General features: G+C 35.5%; 1 protein-coding gene across 5 annotated transcripts in view; it reads right to left on the bottom strand.

The window, feature by feature from the left end:
* The window catches only part of gol (ring finger protein goliath), a 210336-nt gene that overhangs the window by 26894 nt on the left and 163682 nt on the right, over positions 1-19760 (bottom strand). For all 5 annotated transcript variants that reach the window (XM_089644477.1, XM_089644479.1, XM_089644478.1 and 2 more), the window contains 3 exons: positions 17638-19216; positions 15846-16025; positions 14426-14522 (listed from right to left, as the gene is read on the bottom strand). In XM_089644477.1, the coding sequence (XP_089500603.1) occupies positions 14426-14522; positions 15846-16025; positions 17638-17862 (502 nt within the window). In that variant the 5' untranslated portion in view covers positions 17863-19216. The remainder of the gene's footprint in view (positions 1-14425; positions 14523-15845; positions 16026-17637; positions 19217-19760) is intronic.

The following is a 19760-nucleotide window of genomic DNA, read 5'->3' as shown; positions in this document are numbered from 1 at the left end:
TGACTCTTGAAATTACCCAATTCGGGTAGGTGTGAAGTAGGTGGGTGTGGGTGTTACTGTGGGAGGTAGTGAAAATGGTAAAAAAATAAAAAGTTAAGTACGCCGGCTGAAACTTTTTTTAATAAATAGTTAACATTGTAGGGAGTTAAATAAATCATCGTGGAGGGGGGATTGTGCGTTAGGCGTTCGCATGAACTTGTAAAAAAACACGTAAAATATAGTAATAGTACGCCGGATTAAATTTAACTATATAGGTGATTAAAAGTACGAAAATAATGGTGAACATTATTCGCTGATGTGGTGCTGATTTCTAACAGCATGGAAAATCTACTGTCTCTCGCGGCTAGGATGAACGAAGGATGTATGAAGAATGAGTCAATGATGAATATTTACTATTTTTTTTTTAAATGATAAACTAATGTTTATAAGACAAGGTTTTATGGATAGCATAAAGGAGAACAAACAGGAGAAAAAAACACAACGGTGTTTTACAGGTGAAAAAATATAATAAGCAGTAATTGTTGATTGAGGTACTAGTACATATTGAATCATTTGGCGGGTTGGAAATAAGCCGACACATTCAGAGCACCTGACCGGACATCAGGTGCACAGGTTCAATTCCCATCGGCGGCTTTTATTTTTACTCGGGAGATATTTTCAATTTGTATTGATATTTCAGGCGACTGATTATTGCTTATAATTATTTGTTACGAATATTTAGTTACATTAAAGTCACGGTGTTAGTTGTGAATGATGAATACTTGGAGCAGGAGGATGAGTTTGTGTATTTAGGAAGCATGTTTACGAGAGATGGGAAGGCTGACAGAGATATTGAAAGAAGGGTAAATTCAGGAAACTCCATTAATGGAAGACTGAACGCTACGTCCACCATGGAGTGCTGGTACCTACTCTGATGTATGAAAGTGAGGCATGGAACTGGCAGAGGAAGGCCGAAAGTAGACTGAATGCGGTAGAAATAAGATCCCTGAGGGGTATGTGTGGTAATATCAGGTAAGATCGTGTGAGAAATGTGGAGATTCGCAAAAGAATGCAAGGCCGCAAGAGTAAGAATAGCGTAATGAGTAAGAATAAGAAAGGGACGATTAGACGGTTAGGGCATGTAGAGCGAATTAACGAAGGAAGGAGTGGAAAGAGAACGAATGGTAGAATGAGTGGGACGCCCGAGGAAGACATGGCACGATCAAGTGAACCGGATACTAGAATAGGGTCATGTCTTGACATAATTGGAATAATATAAGAGTATGAGACAATGCATGAATGTGTTTGAAGCAAGAAGTGTGTGCCAAGACCGATTTGTTTGGCGGTCCGTTCTCTCTGTCTACCCCGGCGGGAAAACGGCGTAAACCTTTCTGAACCCAGTTAATCTGATCGTCTCTCACTTTAAAGGGAACATTATCTCCTAACCTTTCTTAATCTTATATAAACTTGGAATCGTTCCAACTTATTAGATTGTTATAATGCGTCCAAAGTTAGAAGCCAAATTGAATATACCTCCGCACTGAACCCTGACATTTACAAAATTCACAAGCGAACTCAGACAAAACTTAAACTTAATAATGTAGGTACCTGCTTCTTGACTGAATCCATAAACTACTGCCTGAGGCCGGTGGGACTATGGCTTACCCAAAAGGGGTATGTCGTGAAACTGAAGGGAGTTGCGATGGAAATGAGATAGTGAAGAGGAAGTTCGAGAAGTACCTGGCTATGGCAAAACACGGCTAATGCCAATTCAAGCAAAGTTTCCATTCTGAGCGGTTGTATTTCACCAATCGTTTTAAATAACATTAAAAATATCTTTTTTTTCATTATGACAGGGGTCGAAATGTTTTTAACAAAAAATCTTCAGGAAAAAAAGGGTACATTATTACGACTGTACGGCGATAATAATGTACACTTTATATAACAGAAAGTCGGGAAAAACTGTTTTGAAAGAGTTGAATATTTATGAAACAATTATTTTTCACAAATTCTAAAAACCTGCAAAACTCATTTCAAAAGCATTCGAATTTAAAAATTCCACTGAATATAAGTAATCTGTGTGAAAATATCAAATAAATATAGCCCCCTCCTCCTACCCAATGTATGAAGCATTGAAAATTGTTAATCGTTTTTTTTGTATGGCGAAGATAATATGTTCATCCGATGACTGGTCGGTTAAGCAGTGTAACGAATGCGTTCAAGAAAAGACTACTTACATAATGGTAGATACAGCTAGTTAAGAACTAATTTATCCGTCGTGCATTAAAATTTCGGTTTTAGATGTATGGCTACTCTCCTCCCTCCGATAACATGGGTATCGTCAGGACCCATAGTCACTCCTTTCTCTCCTCAAAAAGACACTCCACACAGCATCCTCGAGGATGACCTAGGCCCGTATTAAGATTGGTTGAGCAGTAGATTGAACAACATTAATAAAATAGCACTTAAGACGATAGTGGACGACGGAATCGACCAAGTTTTATTAACTGTGTGGAAAATGATATTCTATCAACATCACGCGCAGCCAGAAAAAAACACCATTGATGGAATGCGACAATTTTAATATCACGTCTATCAACCCGAGGCCGTTTGATAGGAAAACTATAATTATCCATGTTTATAGGTAAACCTTCTCGAGTGCGTTTTACAAACGTAGGCAGGTATTCGATACCCGGCAGGAATGGAAGAGGAAACCCTTGGATTCAAAGTTCTGACCTCTACGTGATGAATGAAGACGATTGTTTTACTTCCGCTGGAGTCAATAGACAGACATTTTCCTATATAGCCCTTAGATTAAATACCAGTTGAGGATTGAGATCGCAACACGTATACCTATATACTTAAGCATCCATACGCTTCACCACAATCTTCGATTACACATCTACCCTGATTACGGACACTATACGAGTGCCTGTAAATTCCTCCACCATACGAGCCCTACCAAAAGAACCGTATCATCGAACATCACAACCAACTCTTCCGTAAGTCACATTTGCGAATACCTATCTTTTTGGTTCAGCGAACAGAGCGTTAATTTGCATAGGCACATACCTGCCTAGATAATAACCATTATAATCTAACCCATGTGTCGATATGATTTAAGATTTTCACGGCCAAAAGTATTTTTGTTATTTGTTTTTGGGGTGTTATGCCGTGTTGCGCTAACTCCTTCTTTAGCCGACGTTTCGGACAGCATTGCAGTGTCCATCATCAGGGCAGATGTGTTATTTTGAATAACAAATCTTAAATAAAAATCATAAATTTTAAATAACACATATGCCGCGATGATGGACACTGCAATGCTGTCTGAAACGTTGGCTAAAGAAGAAGTTAGCGCAACACGGCATAACACCCAAAAAACAAATAACAAAAACATGTGTCGATAGTCTACGCGAATATCGCGAGGCTGACATGCACCGGGCATTGCTCTATAAACCTTCTGAAAGAAATTATCTAAAAGATAGTGATGACCATATATAAATCCGTTGCGCGGTTTAGCAGAACTAAGCGCACAAACAGACAGACTTTATTTGAGTATAATAGAGACAAGGACCTCATTGTACTGTCAACTAATAGAAAGTAGAAACATATCATTAGCAGCTTTTTCGGTCCTGAAACAATGAAACTGAAAATCGACGCTGGACATCGATCATTAAAATATAAAGAATTAAAATGTCACTGACGTACATCAAGTTAATGTAACACCGCAATATCATTTAATCACTATATGAACGTTGATCGCTGTCATTTTTCATATCATTCACTTCCTCTTCCATTCGCCAAGTGAATAATATGTCCACAGGTAAGTAAGTAAGAGTAGAGTAGAGTTAGTAGCGGTGGCAAGGTGAGCCAATACAGTTCACAGCCAATACAGTGCATACGTAGTGGGTATATTCCCTCTAACGAGGTAGTCGACCCTGAATAGTCGGAAACGTTTCCGGGAAATTGCTTTTCCAGGCGGTGAACTAGACCCAAATAGGCAATGACGTTACAATACATATAGACTTGTTATTTTCTCACTAAATTAAGATAAAATGTGGCAAATAACAAATACTCATATGTTTTCAGTAAATTCTTAATTCCAACATTGTTCATAAATGACAAAGATAGATTAAGATTTCAAAGAATGTGTGTGTATTTATTTATTTGTTTTAAGGAACATTAATTTAATACACAAAGAAACAGACCAATTATAAATATCCACAGATGGTTGATTTGGTAATATACAACTAAGTATTTAGTGAATATGAATATGTATGAACAAAATAAACGATAGGACCGATCGGCGTTTTCGTATATAAAAGTTGCGTCAAATACTACTTTCTACATCACGGGTGTGACTGAGATGACAATATAATACTAATACGAATACGGAATGCTGTATGAGACGACGTTGCTACATTCGTTATCTCTTAGAAATAACTGTATTTTTTTTTAAATAATAATAATACTGACGATTGAAATTATCATCACACACGAGGGCGTTTTGGCACTTTTTATTCAATCTAGTTAGAGATTGCACGTGATAGTTCTATAACTAGGAAATCGAAAGTACGACAATTAGCGTTTCTTGTGTATTAGATGAGTTACCAGATGGGTAATTTGAGAGTAAAATTGTAAAAATATTTGAACCATAACTAATCATTAATCATTATTACCAAGAAAAAACAAAGTTGATAATAAAGACAGCTAGGGTGACATTCAGTTTTTAGCAAATGGGACTTATATAAAATCTTATTATTTAAGAATGGACAAGGATGAAAAATTATTAAGAAAATATAATACAAACATATTAACTAACTTTTAAATTTAACTAAGGAATTTAGTAGACTTCATATGATTTGGACAAATACTAAACAACATAAGTGGTGCCTGATATAAATAGTTTCCTTGACCAAAATAAGTTTTAGTATGTACCGCCCACTAAGTTCAATGTAGAGTCATATATACACATAACGTTACATTACTTATAAAGTAGGTTGGATGGATAATAGAATTTGTATTTGTTATTTTTTGTACATAACATTAAGGATCAATTTTTTTGGTAATATTTAGTGGGTTTATAAAAACAGTTTATTTTTAAACAAGTTCTGCTGTGTAATTATTATTACGCGTGACAGCTGTTTCGCCCTCTAAAGGCATTATCAAACTGTGGGTAGCCCACTTACAGACGATACATTTATATTATTTCTAGGTAGGTATTTTAATTTCAATTACTGATTTCTTAATTGATTTTTGAGTAAAATATTAGAAATTATTAAATTATAATAACCCTATGAATCATCGTTTGGGAATAACTAACATAAAGACATTCAGTTAAATTTAAACAATACACTAATTGGGGAAACTTTGCTGGGGTAATAACCATTAATAATTTCTAATATTTTACTCAGAAATCAATAATGAGTGTTGGAAGGTTGACTTTTTTATGATATACTAAAATGCCACATGCTTAGTTTTTATTGTATTCAAAGCTGAGATGTTATAATTCAGCCAAGTCTTTACTGCTCTTAATCCTAAATCACATTTGTTAAAAGCATCTCTCCAGGTTTGACGCTCAAATATTAAAGCAGTATCGTCTGCGAAACTAACAATGTTACCTGGAATATCTAGATTACAAATAATATTGGTCCAAGCACAATACCTTGCGGAACCTCAGAGATTGGTTTGTTATTGCTTAAATTATTATTTATCTCTACTTGTTGCGTTATATCACTTAGATTGAAACATTTTCAAACTGCAGTTAGAAAATGGCCTTGAAAGCCGAAACAGCTGTAACAATAACAAAATCCAAAAAATACTTTCAGAACTTAATAATTATTTTATTAAATTTGATTTTAATTAAATTTAAAAAAATAATAATTAAATTTGATTTTAATTAAATTTAAAAAAAAATATTTTAATTAAATTTAAAAAAAAATTAAATTTGATTTTAATTAAATTTAAAAAAAATAAATAAATGGAGTTCTACGAATTAAACACATAAACAATATATAAACAAGTTACTTGCAAACCGTCCGTGTTAATAAACATAATTTTAAGTAAATGTAATTTTTACACCGAAAATGGTTTCTAATGTGTCTCCTATATATTGAATACTCTTTTTCTCTCTCTTTTTTCTTTATTGCATTTTTCTTTCCTTCTTGCAATGTATTTATTATGGGTAGATCATTTATGTGAAGCAATTGAGCGTGTTATTATTCCATTTTATTTTTTACACATACACATACTGTTTTTAATGTTTTAAATGTATTTAAATGTAGTATTTTTCTTACCTATTTTTATTTTTAAACACAACTTTACCCTATACATATGATAGGTTTTTATGGGGTTACTCCATCTCAATAAGAACTCTCGCACTAAAGATTGTTCGATTAGTTTTATATACGTATGTAATATTTTATATCTATATTATTTCATGTATTATTTTGTATTTTTTATTAAGCCATGATTTGTCTACAAAATATATGTAATGATACTGCTACCCGGCTCAGAACAGATATTTTTAGTGAGTCGGGTAGCACACATGATTTGTAAATAACCATTGACGTTAATAAACGACCGGGTTACCGGCAATTACAATTACAATTGAGTCCTCTTTGGTTTTGCTTAGCATTGAATCCTGTATCTAAAATGTTAATTAAAAGCAAGTTTGGAATATAAATTAAGGGTAATACAATTTCGCATTTATTATGTATGGGTGATATAAAATTATTTTCGAATTCTGAACAAAATTTAGAGAAAATGATCAAGGTAGTTAAAAACTTTTCAGATGATAACAAAATGACTTTTGGTTTAGATAAATATAGAACGATCCATATAAAGAAAGGCAAAATTGTAAAAAATTATAATTTTTTCGAAGTCCAAAGTGACTTTTCAAAAGATTGTAATTAAGTATAAACCAAACTTTATTATCGATTATACTAAATCCATGGGTGGGGTTGAAATATATGTTAAAATACTACACATTAAAAAATTATAAAGATTAGCATACGCATTTTTTCTTTTATCAACAATCTTATATGATAATAAATATATATTTCTTAACATAATTACATATTTTTATTTACTGCCATAACAAAAAATATTTTTTTCCAATTTTCTAAAAATATCGTAATTTTTCCTTACATTTTAACATTACACTCTGACAAATGAATGATGGTCACCCCGAAAACTTTTTGCTCACTGGTAAACAAAATGTAAAATAGTAGGTATAAATGAATTGTTGTGAATACTAAAAGTAGTAAATAGTGGAATATCACAGAGCAGAGGTCACAACTCAACAACAGTTTTGTCGCGATTATAAAGCATATATATGTATTGTAAAGTCATTGCATGTTTATTTCTATAATTCTTCGTTAGTACATATCCTTTTTATGTGAATTAAACTGCTTCCTGCAAACAGGAGCCAGTGAGATTAGTGGGACTGGCATCCCCAATTAGGGTACATATATGTCCCTATTCAGAGCTGGTCACCAAACACGGCTAAAGCTATTTCACGTATCACTTTGATCATGAAAGATGTTCTTTCACTTTGGGAGTCTGGTCACATGGAACATTATAAGAACTACATTATGTGCGAGTATATTATTATGTATTTATACTAACTGTCACATCACTATGTTAATGCCATCACTATTATTATTGTCGTCGATTGTAAAACAGTGTGTGTATTTTCAATTGTCAGCCAGCAAAATTGTCGCATCTCTAAAAAGTCTAAATAAACTAATTAAACAGTGACAAGTGTTCAATATAAAGACCCAAAGATCACATGAAACATGGTGTCAGAAGTGGGATCAGAAGATCAGAAGTGATGCTTAATACAATATAATTTAATAAAAATATTACAAGATGTCGAAGGATTCGTCAAATTTGCAAATGCAGCATGATTTTCATGCATTATCTAATTTAGTGATAACAGATAGCATGAACAATGATGAACACTAGAAGAATTGGTGGCGATCCCTGGAAATATACCTGCTGGCATCAGGTCTGGAAGAAGCTCCAGAATAAAAGGAAAATTGCAATTTTACTACATCCAATTGGATCGAAAGGTATGGAAATATTCAAAACATTTAACATGAATATTGAAGTGGTGACATTAATACAAGTGAAAGAAAAATTTGATTCTTATTTTGAACCACATAAGAATCTAACAATGATCGGAAATTCATTTTTTACAAGAACACAAAATGATGTTGAAAATGTCGAAACACTGAAAAACACTGTAAAAACTGCAATTATTACAATTCGTTTGAAACATATTGTACCTTGCATGTATCTGATGCTGGCGTCCCACAGGGATCGGTTCTGTCTCCGACTTTGTTTTTGTTGCACATCAATGACCTTTTGACATGTGCACCGATGCATTGTTACGCGGATGACAGTACAGTTCATGATAGCTTTTTGTTTGACAAGCCCCCAAAGGGCACACAAACTCCAACGGCTCGGAGGGCTTTGAAGCAGAGAATGGACGGTTATCTCGAGAGTATTTCCTCCTGGGGTAAAAATAATCTCGTCGAATTTAATGTTTCAAAGACCCAATCCTGTCTGATTACGTCTAAAAGGGATCTAAATGATAACCTAGTCTCCTTCAACGGAAGCAATCTTCCGAACAGGCCTTCCATTGATATGCTTGGTGTAACTATAAGTGACCAGCTCAGGTATGGGGGCTCCATCGAAGCCAGAGTAAAGCTGGCCTCTCAGAAGCTGGGCGTACTGTACAGGGCCCGCAGATACTTTAATAGTACACAACTGCTGACCCTGTACAAATCGCAAGTACGCCCTACTGTCGAATTTGGCAGCCATCTCTGGTCCGGAGCCCCTAAATACCTGAAAAAAAAACCCTCGACTCTGTGCAAAAACGGGCGGTCCGTTTGATAGATTCCCCAATCTTAACAAACGGACTGCAATCTTTAGAGCACAGGCGTCAGGTAGGTATGCTGTCCTTGTTCTATCGGTATTACAATGGAAGATGCTCTGAGGAACTAGCGTCATTGATCCCTTCGGCACCGGTGCGTAGTCGGGATACACGCCAAACGCGCGCCCAACATTTGTACACGGTTGATATTTGTCACATGAGAACGGGTCGCTTCTACGATTCGTTCTTAAGTTCAACAGCTCGGCTGTGGAACGAGCTGCCGGCCTCTGTGTTTCCTCCCTCCTACAACATGGGACTCTTCAAGACCCATGTTCACTCCTTCCTCTCCACAAGAAGACCCTCCACACAGCATCCCCAAAGATGACATAGGCCCTGAGGGAAATTATTTTCTTCAGGGCCTCCTGTGTAGTGTTAATATAAAAAAAAAAATCTGAGTGAGTACTGGGTTCATGTCAACTCTTTTTGGGATACCATATTATCCTATGTAAGTTATGACTTTATGAGTAATAACTAATAATTAAGGTATCTATGTACTTATAACAATTTAGTAATAAACTTTACCGCAAACAATTACACTGCGGAAGCTGTCTTCTAGGAAACCCCATTATAGATTTTCTATTCGCCGAAATTGTGTTACGTTCTGAGAATACAATAACTCTTTCTTTATAGATTTCTTGGAAATGTAATAGTAGTGTCGCAGAACCGTGAAAACGACGGTATTTTTAATTGTAGGATTTGTGGAGCTGAACGAAATTATTTACAAAATATTTGTTTCAGTAACATTACCTATCAAAAGTAATTAGTTAGTATAAACATTAAAAATGTTTGTAGGGATAGTGAAGTATAGAAAAATAAACTTTCTTAGGACAAAGTGACACGCCTACAATATATTATTTATGCCACTTTAAAAATAAATAAAAGAAACCACAGAAACTTAATTCTCAGGCAGGTTGAAGCTTCTCCACAGAAAGTAGCTGAAACCACCCGGGCTTTAAGCAGAGTTTTCCAAATCAGATGTAGACAGTGACCTTCCTCTTGTTTTGAAGGTCAAGTGTGCAAAATGTCCTAGACCGGTAAAAAATATGATATATTATAATTGTAAAATCTGTGAAGCAAAAAGTTTATTTAAAGAACAAATCAGAACAAGAACAACAATTGCTGCAGAATTATCAAGAAAATTTTTTCACGAGAACATACAAAATTATAGGTAGGTGTACTTAAGGCGAAGCTTAATGCTAAATCACTATTTTGATTAATCTTTATAACGAATTGGTCTACATTATGAATACCAACAAATATGCTATAGATCAATTGAAGGTTTTCCTATCGTTTCGCTTGAGTAGAATACAAATAAAAAAATAAATGAATCTATAAAAAATATAAATGTAAACTACTAAACAAATATTTTTTCAATATAAATGTATGAACGCGTAAAGGAAACAACTTAAAAAATACAGTATTATAGCTAAGATTATCTGTGACAGTTTCACTTGATTAACTTTTTTGCTTTTTTATAAAATTATTTACAAAATAAATAAAAACCAGTTTTGTGCTTGAAATCGAACGTTTCTAGACTCCATTTGTCAAGCGATTTTAATGCCTATCACCTACAATATAAGGTATACCAATAATATACACATTTTTGGCTTGTGGCTTCCTCTTAATCGCTTGTCTGAATTCTTGACACAATCTGTTCAAAATTTTGAAAGTGACATTTAAATTCAAAACAAATCCGGGTTCATCGAACCAGAGTTGTTATTACTCAACCGAAAATAGAATGTTTTCATATTTTTTACCTAAAAATTAATTAGTATGATGAACGCACGACTGTAAAGTTGCATCAGTAAAAATCTATAGGCGTACAGAGTGTCCAACAGTTTTATTCTCAGATTGATGAAATTTCCACACTTGACCCTCAAAACAAACCATCCCCTTTTCCCACCTCTTCAACATTGAAGGTACACCCACCCTGTCCCACCCCGGTATAGGTGACTTATGGTCACCCCTTCGGAGCTCTCGCATGAATCTAATTTTTTTGAATAAACGGCTCTACAATTTATATAAATGAAGCTAGGCCTTCAATGTCCCCGCATACGGTGTTATGAAGCGGTATGCAAGCGCTTACAAGTACTAAACTAAGGACAACACAGAAAAATAAACAACAAAACAATCAAGTTCAAGTGTCAGGCAGATAGTTGGTGGAGGGGACCCACACTCCAGTACCTGTAAACACATAAAAGTAAAGAAAACAATAGAGTGACGGGGGAGTTTCGCCGAACCACGACTGGCAGTCCTGTTGAGAAATTGGTGGTGGTTGGGGCGACTGGTGCAGGTCAGGACTTCCACACCCCTTAGCCGACCACCCGGTGGTGCCCTGAAGATAAGTATTGGAAAAAGAGGGATAAAACCCTAAAGAACCTAGGGGAAAGAAGCGTCAGGAGGTCGGAGGCAGGGTGGAGGTTACCCCAGCCCGCACAGTCACCCCTCTGACCACCAACGCTCATCAGGGGTGGCGCAGGTGATTGGCGGAGTCCCCCGGTAAGAAAGAATAATAAGAAGCTCCAGTCGTGCATGCGGGGACGAGGCCCGTTATCTATACCTCTTCAACAGGCAAAAGCCCGGGCAACGGCGGGGACTTCAGCTAACATTACATATAAATAAATTTAGTGAATTATAACGTAATTTTTTTGTATCGCCACATCATCGGCACAAAATAATGAAGGTATAATATCGAACATTGTTTATTTTTATCTAGGCTTTTAGTAATCAAGGCATTGTGGATTAGATTTCATCGTTGTAGATAAAAAAACAAATAAAAATAGGATGTGTTTATCTGTGTACTCAACGGTTCAAGGACCTATCATCATTAGATTAGAGAACTAATAATATTATATCACAGTTTTTTGTGTATACGAATAATTAGCATTTCAGTAAACAATAATAGAAAATTTAGAAAAAAGCTATGTCATTTATTATATTTATAAATTTTAAATATTCGTGGTGGAATTAGTTTTGCTGTGATTAGAAACACTATATGACGTTTAAAACAATTATTACAACAACAAAAAATTAAAAATTTAGGAATAACCTATGGAACCTTTACACGCTTTTACGACATTAATATCAGATAACGCAAACCCGAGAAAATCGCGAGATGTCAACATTGTAGAATTTGTGATGCCGAACGTTTTTATAAAAATACTAGTAGACCCCGCTTCGCTAATGCTAATGTCTTTTTTGGACGTCTCCGATTTTTCCACCATTCACTACTGTATACCACAATGTTACTGTTGAAAAACTGTATTACATTTATTTATTTTATATATATATATATATATAGAAATTACAAACAATACAAAACAAAATGAACCTTTGTCACAACTGGGAAGGATTCCCGTTTCAGGACAGCCAAATTGTGTATTTAGTACATAATATTCTTACAATGGAATGGCGATGCTGTCAAAACAAATTTTGAGAACATTGTTGATTGCATTCGAAGTGACAGGATGGTTTCTTTATCCTTGAAATAATCGCAAAGATGTAATTTATTAGCAGGGTCAATTTGGATAACATTAGTAATTGCATTAAGAACAGATGAACGGTTTCTTTCGGGACATCACAAGTCTGAGATTCTTTTCAGGGCATTTTGGAGAACATTTACAATTGTATAGTTAGAATTTCCACATTTATAAATCAGTATAAGACATATGAATCCTTTAGTACTATATTTTTAGAATTTCTTAGGTGATATAAATTACACATTACTAGAATATATGCCGTATGACATATGAATTTCCTCGACTTTAATTTCCCTCCGTGTCTCATTCTGGTGCAGAGATAATGCGTTAAGAATTCCTCGGGCGTCCCCGAATTCTTCCACCATTCAAACTTTTAGATTTTCAGCGATATCGTTAGACTATCTTTCGAGTTTTGCGAGCACAAATATACGCAGGCTGAATTTTACATATATTACTGGCTGACGTGTACCCGGCATAGTTGGGGGGTAATCCTTGGGATATAGACATATGACATCACGGAATTTTCTGTAAGCCTTTTCAAGATATACAATTCCGTTATACATTGTTTTGATTTATCTTATCAGGTTTAGCCAGCGTTAGCAATTGAAGTGCCCAAAAATATTTTTTACGACTTAATTATAAACCATCAACTTTTCTATAATTTATATAAATATAATTTGCACGTATTTTATATATTTAAACCTTCCGGAAAAAATTCTGTAAATGATGGTCTGGTTTTCAACAAATCAATTCCAATTTTGAAAATGGCAATTAAAGTAATGTTATGGTAAAAATATGATATTATAGGTAGGTACCTACTTTATCAGTGGTCTGAACTCTTCACACAGTTTGAATTGTGAATAAGGCACTTTAATTCAAAGCAAATCCGAGTTAATAATAATAATAACAATTGGATGACTTGTATAGCGCCGTTTATGTGCAAAATCACCTCAAGGGCGCTGTACAAATTTATAATACATTTCTACAGTGATCTATGTTATTACTAACTATTTATGGAGATAATATACAGTACAATACTTACGTGGTCACTTGAGATTAGCACTTAATTAACATTATCTAATTGTTTATTAGCGAAATTTAGATACAGGATTTAGGACATAATTAGAAAATTGGATTTAACTGGAATTTCTCTCGGGAATGTTATATTTAATTTAAGGGTATGCAGCTTAAAAAGAGTTTTTAGTTTAGACCTGCATTCTGTTGGACTTGTTATGGATCTTAGTTCAGGAGGGAGTTTATTCAAAGGGTTCGGCCCAGATACTCCGAAAGCGCGATCACCAAACTTAGTATTTGGCTTGCGCTTAGGTTCTATCAGTCTGCCTACAGCTGATGATGTTGCTGATCTAAGAGTTGACTGCCTCAGACCAGTGTTTTCCGGGACGCATAGTTCAGAGATGTAGGGTGGGGCCATTTCATTGATGGATTTAAACACCATCCAGCACAGTTTGTACTGGATTCTTTCAGGGCACTTGAGCCAGTGAAGGTTACGAAGGTGTTCTGAAATGTGCGAATATTTTGAAACCCCGGTTATGAGCCGTGCTGCTGCATTAAACACTGATTGAAGTTTGTCAATTTGATATTTTGGAAGGCTGGCATAAATGCCGTTGCAGTAATCGAGACGTGAGACTACGTAAGAGTTGATAAGTAGTTGTGTTGCTTCTGAAGGAAGGTTTCTTCGGACAGACTTGAGTTGTCTTAGGTGAAAAAAACCGGTGCTTACAGTCCTATTTATTTGACTTTTAAACGAAAAGTCTGAATTAAAATTGACACCAAGTTCCTAGAGTTCATTGAACAGAATTACGCAGGACTAAAATTAATCAATGTCTAAGATTGGGTTGGCTTGTGTTGTGATGTTCATGTATCACAATACAACAGAGAGTTTTGGCTATGTACCTACGGAACGTAAAGGTTAGGTTAGGTTAGAAAGGTCAATCAACCCACGGCAATAAGTTCAGTTAAACAATTCTAGCTCCTCTCAAGCTAATTGCTTCAGGGATGTACTTACTGTTTTTACCTTGCAGCTTCATCTTGTCAAGAGTGGTCGCCATCTTATCATTGTAGATTAGAACTGCGGAGGCGTTGCTCTGGTAAGCGTGCTTCACCTGATGTTACAAAACAAAATAATTATTATATTATATATGATAACTGCGATAATGAGATAAGCATACACAAATAATTGGACATGGACGGAAGGTTAACAACATCCAGGGAATTGTATGTATAGTGAAATGGAATGCATCGCTTGAGAAACCAAACAAAATAACCCTTTTTTACGTGATAAAATAAATATATATAAATAATAGGTAATTGATAGAAGGTTTACATTTACATACAGGGAATTCTATTGACAGAGGTATGAATACAGTCGTCCCTAATATTTATTATTAATTATTACGATTAAACATTATTTTAATGTGAAAACTTAAAAAAAACTAATTGTACATTGGCCGAAGGAATTAAATTGTTGAAGGAATGCATGCTGTAGTTACTAATCTCTTTGAGAAAACAAAAAAGATAAAGTTTTTGATGTGAAGACCCTAACAAAACACACATGGTCTTTGACAGAAGGCTTTGAATTCTATTGACGGAGGAATGAAGGCAGTAGACACGAATCGCTTGAAAAAACAAAACAAGATAAATTTTTTGATGAGAAGACATAAAAACATTGGAAATTAACAGATTGGGATATAAGTAAGGTTTAGGCAGGATATAATGCACTAGTCATTCAAAAGCTGTTGTCAGGAAGAAAAGCTGAAAACTGAATGAAGTCGAAATGAGATTCCTGAAGCGTACGCATGGTAAAACATCACGAATTACGAGTTAAAGAGATTTCAATATCGTTGTTGCCAAATAATAGCGCTACCAGTTACATAGGTACTTACATCCTTCATGCAAAAAATTGCAAGATTACAAACATTCACGAAGTTAAAAGACCCTTTCGACTGGATTTTTAAAGTTATTTTATGTAAAGTTGGCTAAAAACATAGCCAATAATATTCAAAGCAACAACTGCACGATATTGATAAAGCTCAACGCCCAGCCGAGCTGAACGTTCTAGCCCAGCGCACGGAAATATTACGTATCGTCTCCTATCAGCGTCAAACTGATCTCAGCCTGGTCCGCGAACTTCATTCCCGGTCGGTGTTTTGTTCCAGCAACATTGATAAATTTAAATTCAATAGTAGATTAGTGCGGGGTCGGGTCTTGTTGCCACATACATTTTCCTCGAAGCTGTGTAATGTCACCATGTAAACCTAACCTAATTAGCACCACCTTAATGTAATGTACTACGGACGACTGCTCTAGCCCGATGTAAGGAAATGGACCACGGCATCAAAAGAGATCAAAGTCTGGTGTGTCATATGTCTATTCAAGCAACAGTGTGATTTTTCTTTATTATTTAGTAAATTAGTGGTATGCCTCACCTTGTCCTCGAAATTGCAGCCGCCCCGCATGATGAGCGCGATCCACGGCCGGTTCTTGACGCCCTCGAAGCCTGTGAGCTCGGGCTTGCAGGCGCGGTGGTCCGTCGGGTCGGACAGCAGACCCACGTGGATGAGAACACCAGAGGCGTCGCCCACGTGGCCTTCGCCGTATTTGCCGTCCTGGAGAAAATAAAAAATAATATTTTAAGTACCGAAAATGGAGGAGCTTTGAAATACGGAAAAAATCCTCTTACTTATTATTTTCTATCAGAGAGAAATGCAACCGCTGACATAGTAGATCTCAATCCAATTTCGTAAAACACAGTTTTGTATTAGAAATCTATGCCATGATTAGGCAAATATTTGGATCACAAAACACTCCCACTTGTGTTATTCTTTATTCTAACTTTACAAACTGTTTATCCAATATATATAACATGAACTGAGAAACAAGAGAAAGGAAGAAGATAATGGTAGGTACCTACAAACTAAGTACACCTGAAAATAGCAATAACAAATTGCACAAAACATACATCGGGAAGATAATTTCTGAACAAGGTTTTCATGGAACAAACATTTAAGCAATATTATATAAGTCATGTAATTTTAGTGATTTGTATTCATGTAGTATTGTACTGGTTCTTATATTATTTTATGTTTTATTAACATTGTTTCATATTCAGTTTATTTTCATTTCATGCTTTGAAAAATTAGTGTATAATTTTCGATAGCTCTCTGGGTATATTCTGTTCTTAAAATCCATGTTAAAGCCGGCTGGGCGTAAAACCAAATAAAATACAATTTTTTCTACGTATAGTCTAGTCACATTGTAGACCCGACGTTGGTAAGGCTATACACAAGTTATTACCTAGAAATATATATTAATCTTTCTAACGTCTCAACCCAAAGTTGCAAAATCTCATATCTTGCACGAAATGTGTACAAATGCTTTCATTTTATCAGGTAGACATTAGTTCCTAGTACCTAATTAGGCATATTGCCCGTTCGGAACCAAATGCCCCAGTTATGCGTTTTGTATAAATTATTGTTGTTATTTAAACTATGTACAGTGTGTTGTTAACATGGTATGTTTAAGTTTACATGACATTGTTAAACCGTTTGTCAGACTACTTAGGTTGAGCCCAAGTTAATATCCCCTCTATTTAGTTATATGTCGCGTCCATACAAGAAGTCCTATGTATGTTTAGCGCTTCTTACTGTAAAGTGATAAGTTAGCTTAGATCTCTGATGAGGTATTCAGCTCGAAGTGGGTCAGACGCGAGTGCGAGCTGATGTGATGTTCTCTTGATAGTTATCTCACAGTCAGTGGAAATTGCACTTCTTGCTTGCTAGGGATTCACGAGGAATGCCTAGAAAGGCGCTACATGATTTAAAATGAACATTAATTCCTGCCAGTTTTGTACGTTTCCCTCTAAAGTCTCTGTGTTGTTTCCAAACAACATTATCCGGTGTTCTCAAAGACAAGTTCACTGCCCAAGAAATGCCCTTAACACATCATACCTAAAGAGACCTTAACCACCTGTGTGAAGTCAGTACAATTTTTTGGTAAAATTCTATTAATACGCACAAAATATTGAAGTTGCTTTTTTTCTCAATCATGTTAGAAAATACGTATAAATTATTTAAATAACCCAAACTAAACATCTCCCCCGACTTAAATAGTTGTTTCCAGTAGTAATTAATTTGATATCATGTGTTATTTCAATAATTTGTGCGTATTAAGATTGAAGCGGAATTGTAGAATTCCACCAGTTGTAGTATATGTAGTTACCTCCGATGGCGAACTTGTGTGGTTGACCCCCTTCTCATCGGTGTAGGAGAAGTTGAGAAACGCAAGCGTGTAGCTGTCCGGCTGGGGCATGGCGGCATCGGGCGAGTACCCGTACTCGGCCAGCCCCCCGGCCCAGTCGCCGGGTGACACGCGCGCCGCGCCGGCCGCCGGGTGAGACCCCGCTGCCCACATCACCCAAACAAACACTGAAGATAACACACGCATGATGGATGACACACAACGAACAAGATATTCACTGATTTTAAGGTTCCAAAACCGAAACACTGCTTGGATTCGAGAAAACTTAACGTGGTCACTATTCCCGACTCCTACCGTCGAGGAACTCGTCGTTTGTTTCAAAGTGCGTCGAAAATTATTCACCGATTTTAAGTTTTCAGTCGAAAAGACTTGCTGTTGTTCGACTTCAAGTGTCTGAATCTAAATTCCGATTGAGGAACTGTGGCTTGTTCGTTTTCAAAGTGCGTGGTTCGTATAGAAACCACAAACCCGACGGAAATCTCTGCAGGCGTACTTTGAAAGAATCACGAGATAAGAACAACGCTTCCAAGAAACAAGGAAATAACACTTTGTTTTATTCTAAAGCTAGTCAAAATCAACAGGTACAGTATTTAAAGTCAAAGATAATGATATACGAATGAGATCAATAAAACAGTCAATGTATTAAAATAATTATTCTTAGTTGTAATAAAATAAAAAACAATCTACATTTTTTTGATCAGTAGACTAGAAATTTAAAAATTATTTTTGTTTTCGATTGTTAGAGATTTGTGACTAGTAAAATGCTAACACGGGTTGTCGACTAAAACTGTATTTTTTCCAACGACTAGAAAGAAAAGTTCCGTTGATAGCTAATTGTGTCGTTTCCTCAATCGGTTTGACAACTCGTTGTTTTCACAGCGGAGTTCCTCAAGATTTCGCAATGGGACCTTTCACAACGCGATTATTGTCACCGGAGAGAACAATGAATGAGTAATGGCAGTGGCCAGGTCTTGCAATGCACCTTTTCACTTTCGATTTCACAGGTAGACGGAAACAATCAACTGATCATATCACAGTGACGACGAACTACACACAGTTACAAATTAATGACACTTTTATACACAGAAGACATAGAATAATGCCTAGCCAAATTGACACTGAAGATGTTATCAGTTCAAAGCTTGGGGCGACATTAACATGGCTGTTGCATGAAAACGAACATATATATATTATTATTTTGGCTTTGTTTAAAGCGTTTCACTATCTTATCACTTGTGAAAAGATAAAAGAATCACAAACGAACCAGGTATGCAATTTTATTAAATTTCGTATAACGATTGTTTGGAATATTGGAAACCATAAAAGGGACGTTTGGTTGTATGTTGAATATTGTCTTTTAGGTATGCTGGTAAAGTCGCTAAGGTTAAAGAGAACTCAGAGGATAACGTTCCTGTGAAAGTGTTCGCAGTTTTCAGTGGCCCTTTGTTGCTGTTTTCTCTTCTGTTGAGTTTCGAGGCCGCTCGTAGATGGCGCCTGGTATCGAAATATCATTTTCGTGGAATCTTCGAGTTTCTTTAGTCTGAAACAAATAAAAACAAACTCCGGTTAGTGAGGTTTAGTTCTACATAATTACATTATAACCTAACGAAATATCGATATGAAGTAATGCGTACGATCGATTATTAATATGAGAGTATGGAATATATCGGGAGCATCTCCTATCCTCTTCCTATTTTCCTCTTCCTCTCCCCTTCCTTTAAAACCAAACTAATTTTAAGATATTAAAACTTCATTTCCAATGAACTTTAGCATAAGAAACTTCTGTGGCTTGACTTCAGTTAACTTGTATATTTATATCTATCATTGTATATTATGTAAAAGCTGTTTGTTTCTTACAAAATAAATAAATTATAGGCGGCAGAGAACCTGTTTGGTAGGTATCAGATATTTATTTGTAATCTTCTTTCTATTTATATAAGAAGAGTGTATGTGGCGGGCGGGCGGGCGGCTTGGATTTAATTTTTATAGAAATCCGTTTTATTTATTATGAAATTTTGCACACTTCAAAACAGGAGGAAGGTACTAATATAGAATCTTGAAAAACCACCCTTTACCTCCTTTTC

Source organism: Hesperophylax consimilis, chromosome 21, assembly GCF_061612785.1.
Source record: "Hesperophylax consimilis isolate HC1 chromosome 21, BYU_Hcon_1.0, whole genome shotgun sequence".
NCBI lineage: Eukaryota > Metazoa > Arthropoda > Insecta > Trichoptera > Limnephilidae > Hesperophylax > Hesperophylax consimilis.
This window is presented reverse-complemented; position numbering and strand designations above follow the sequence as displayed.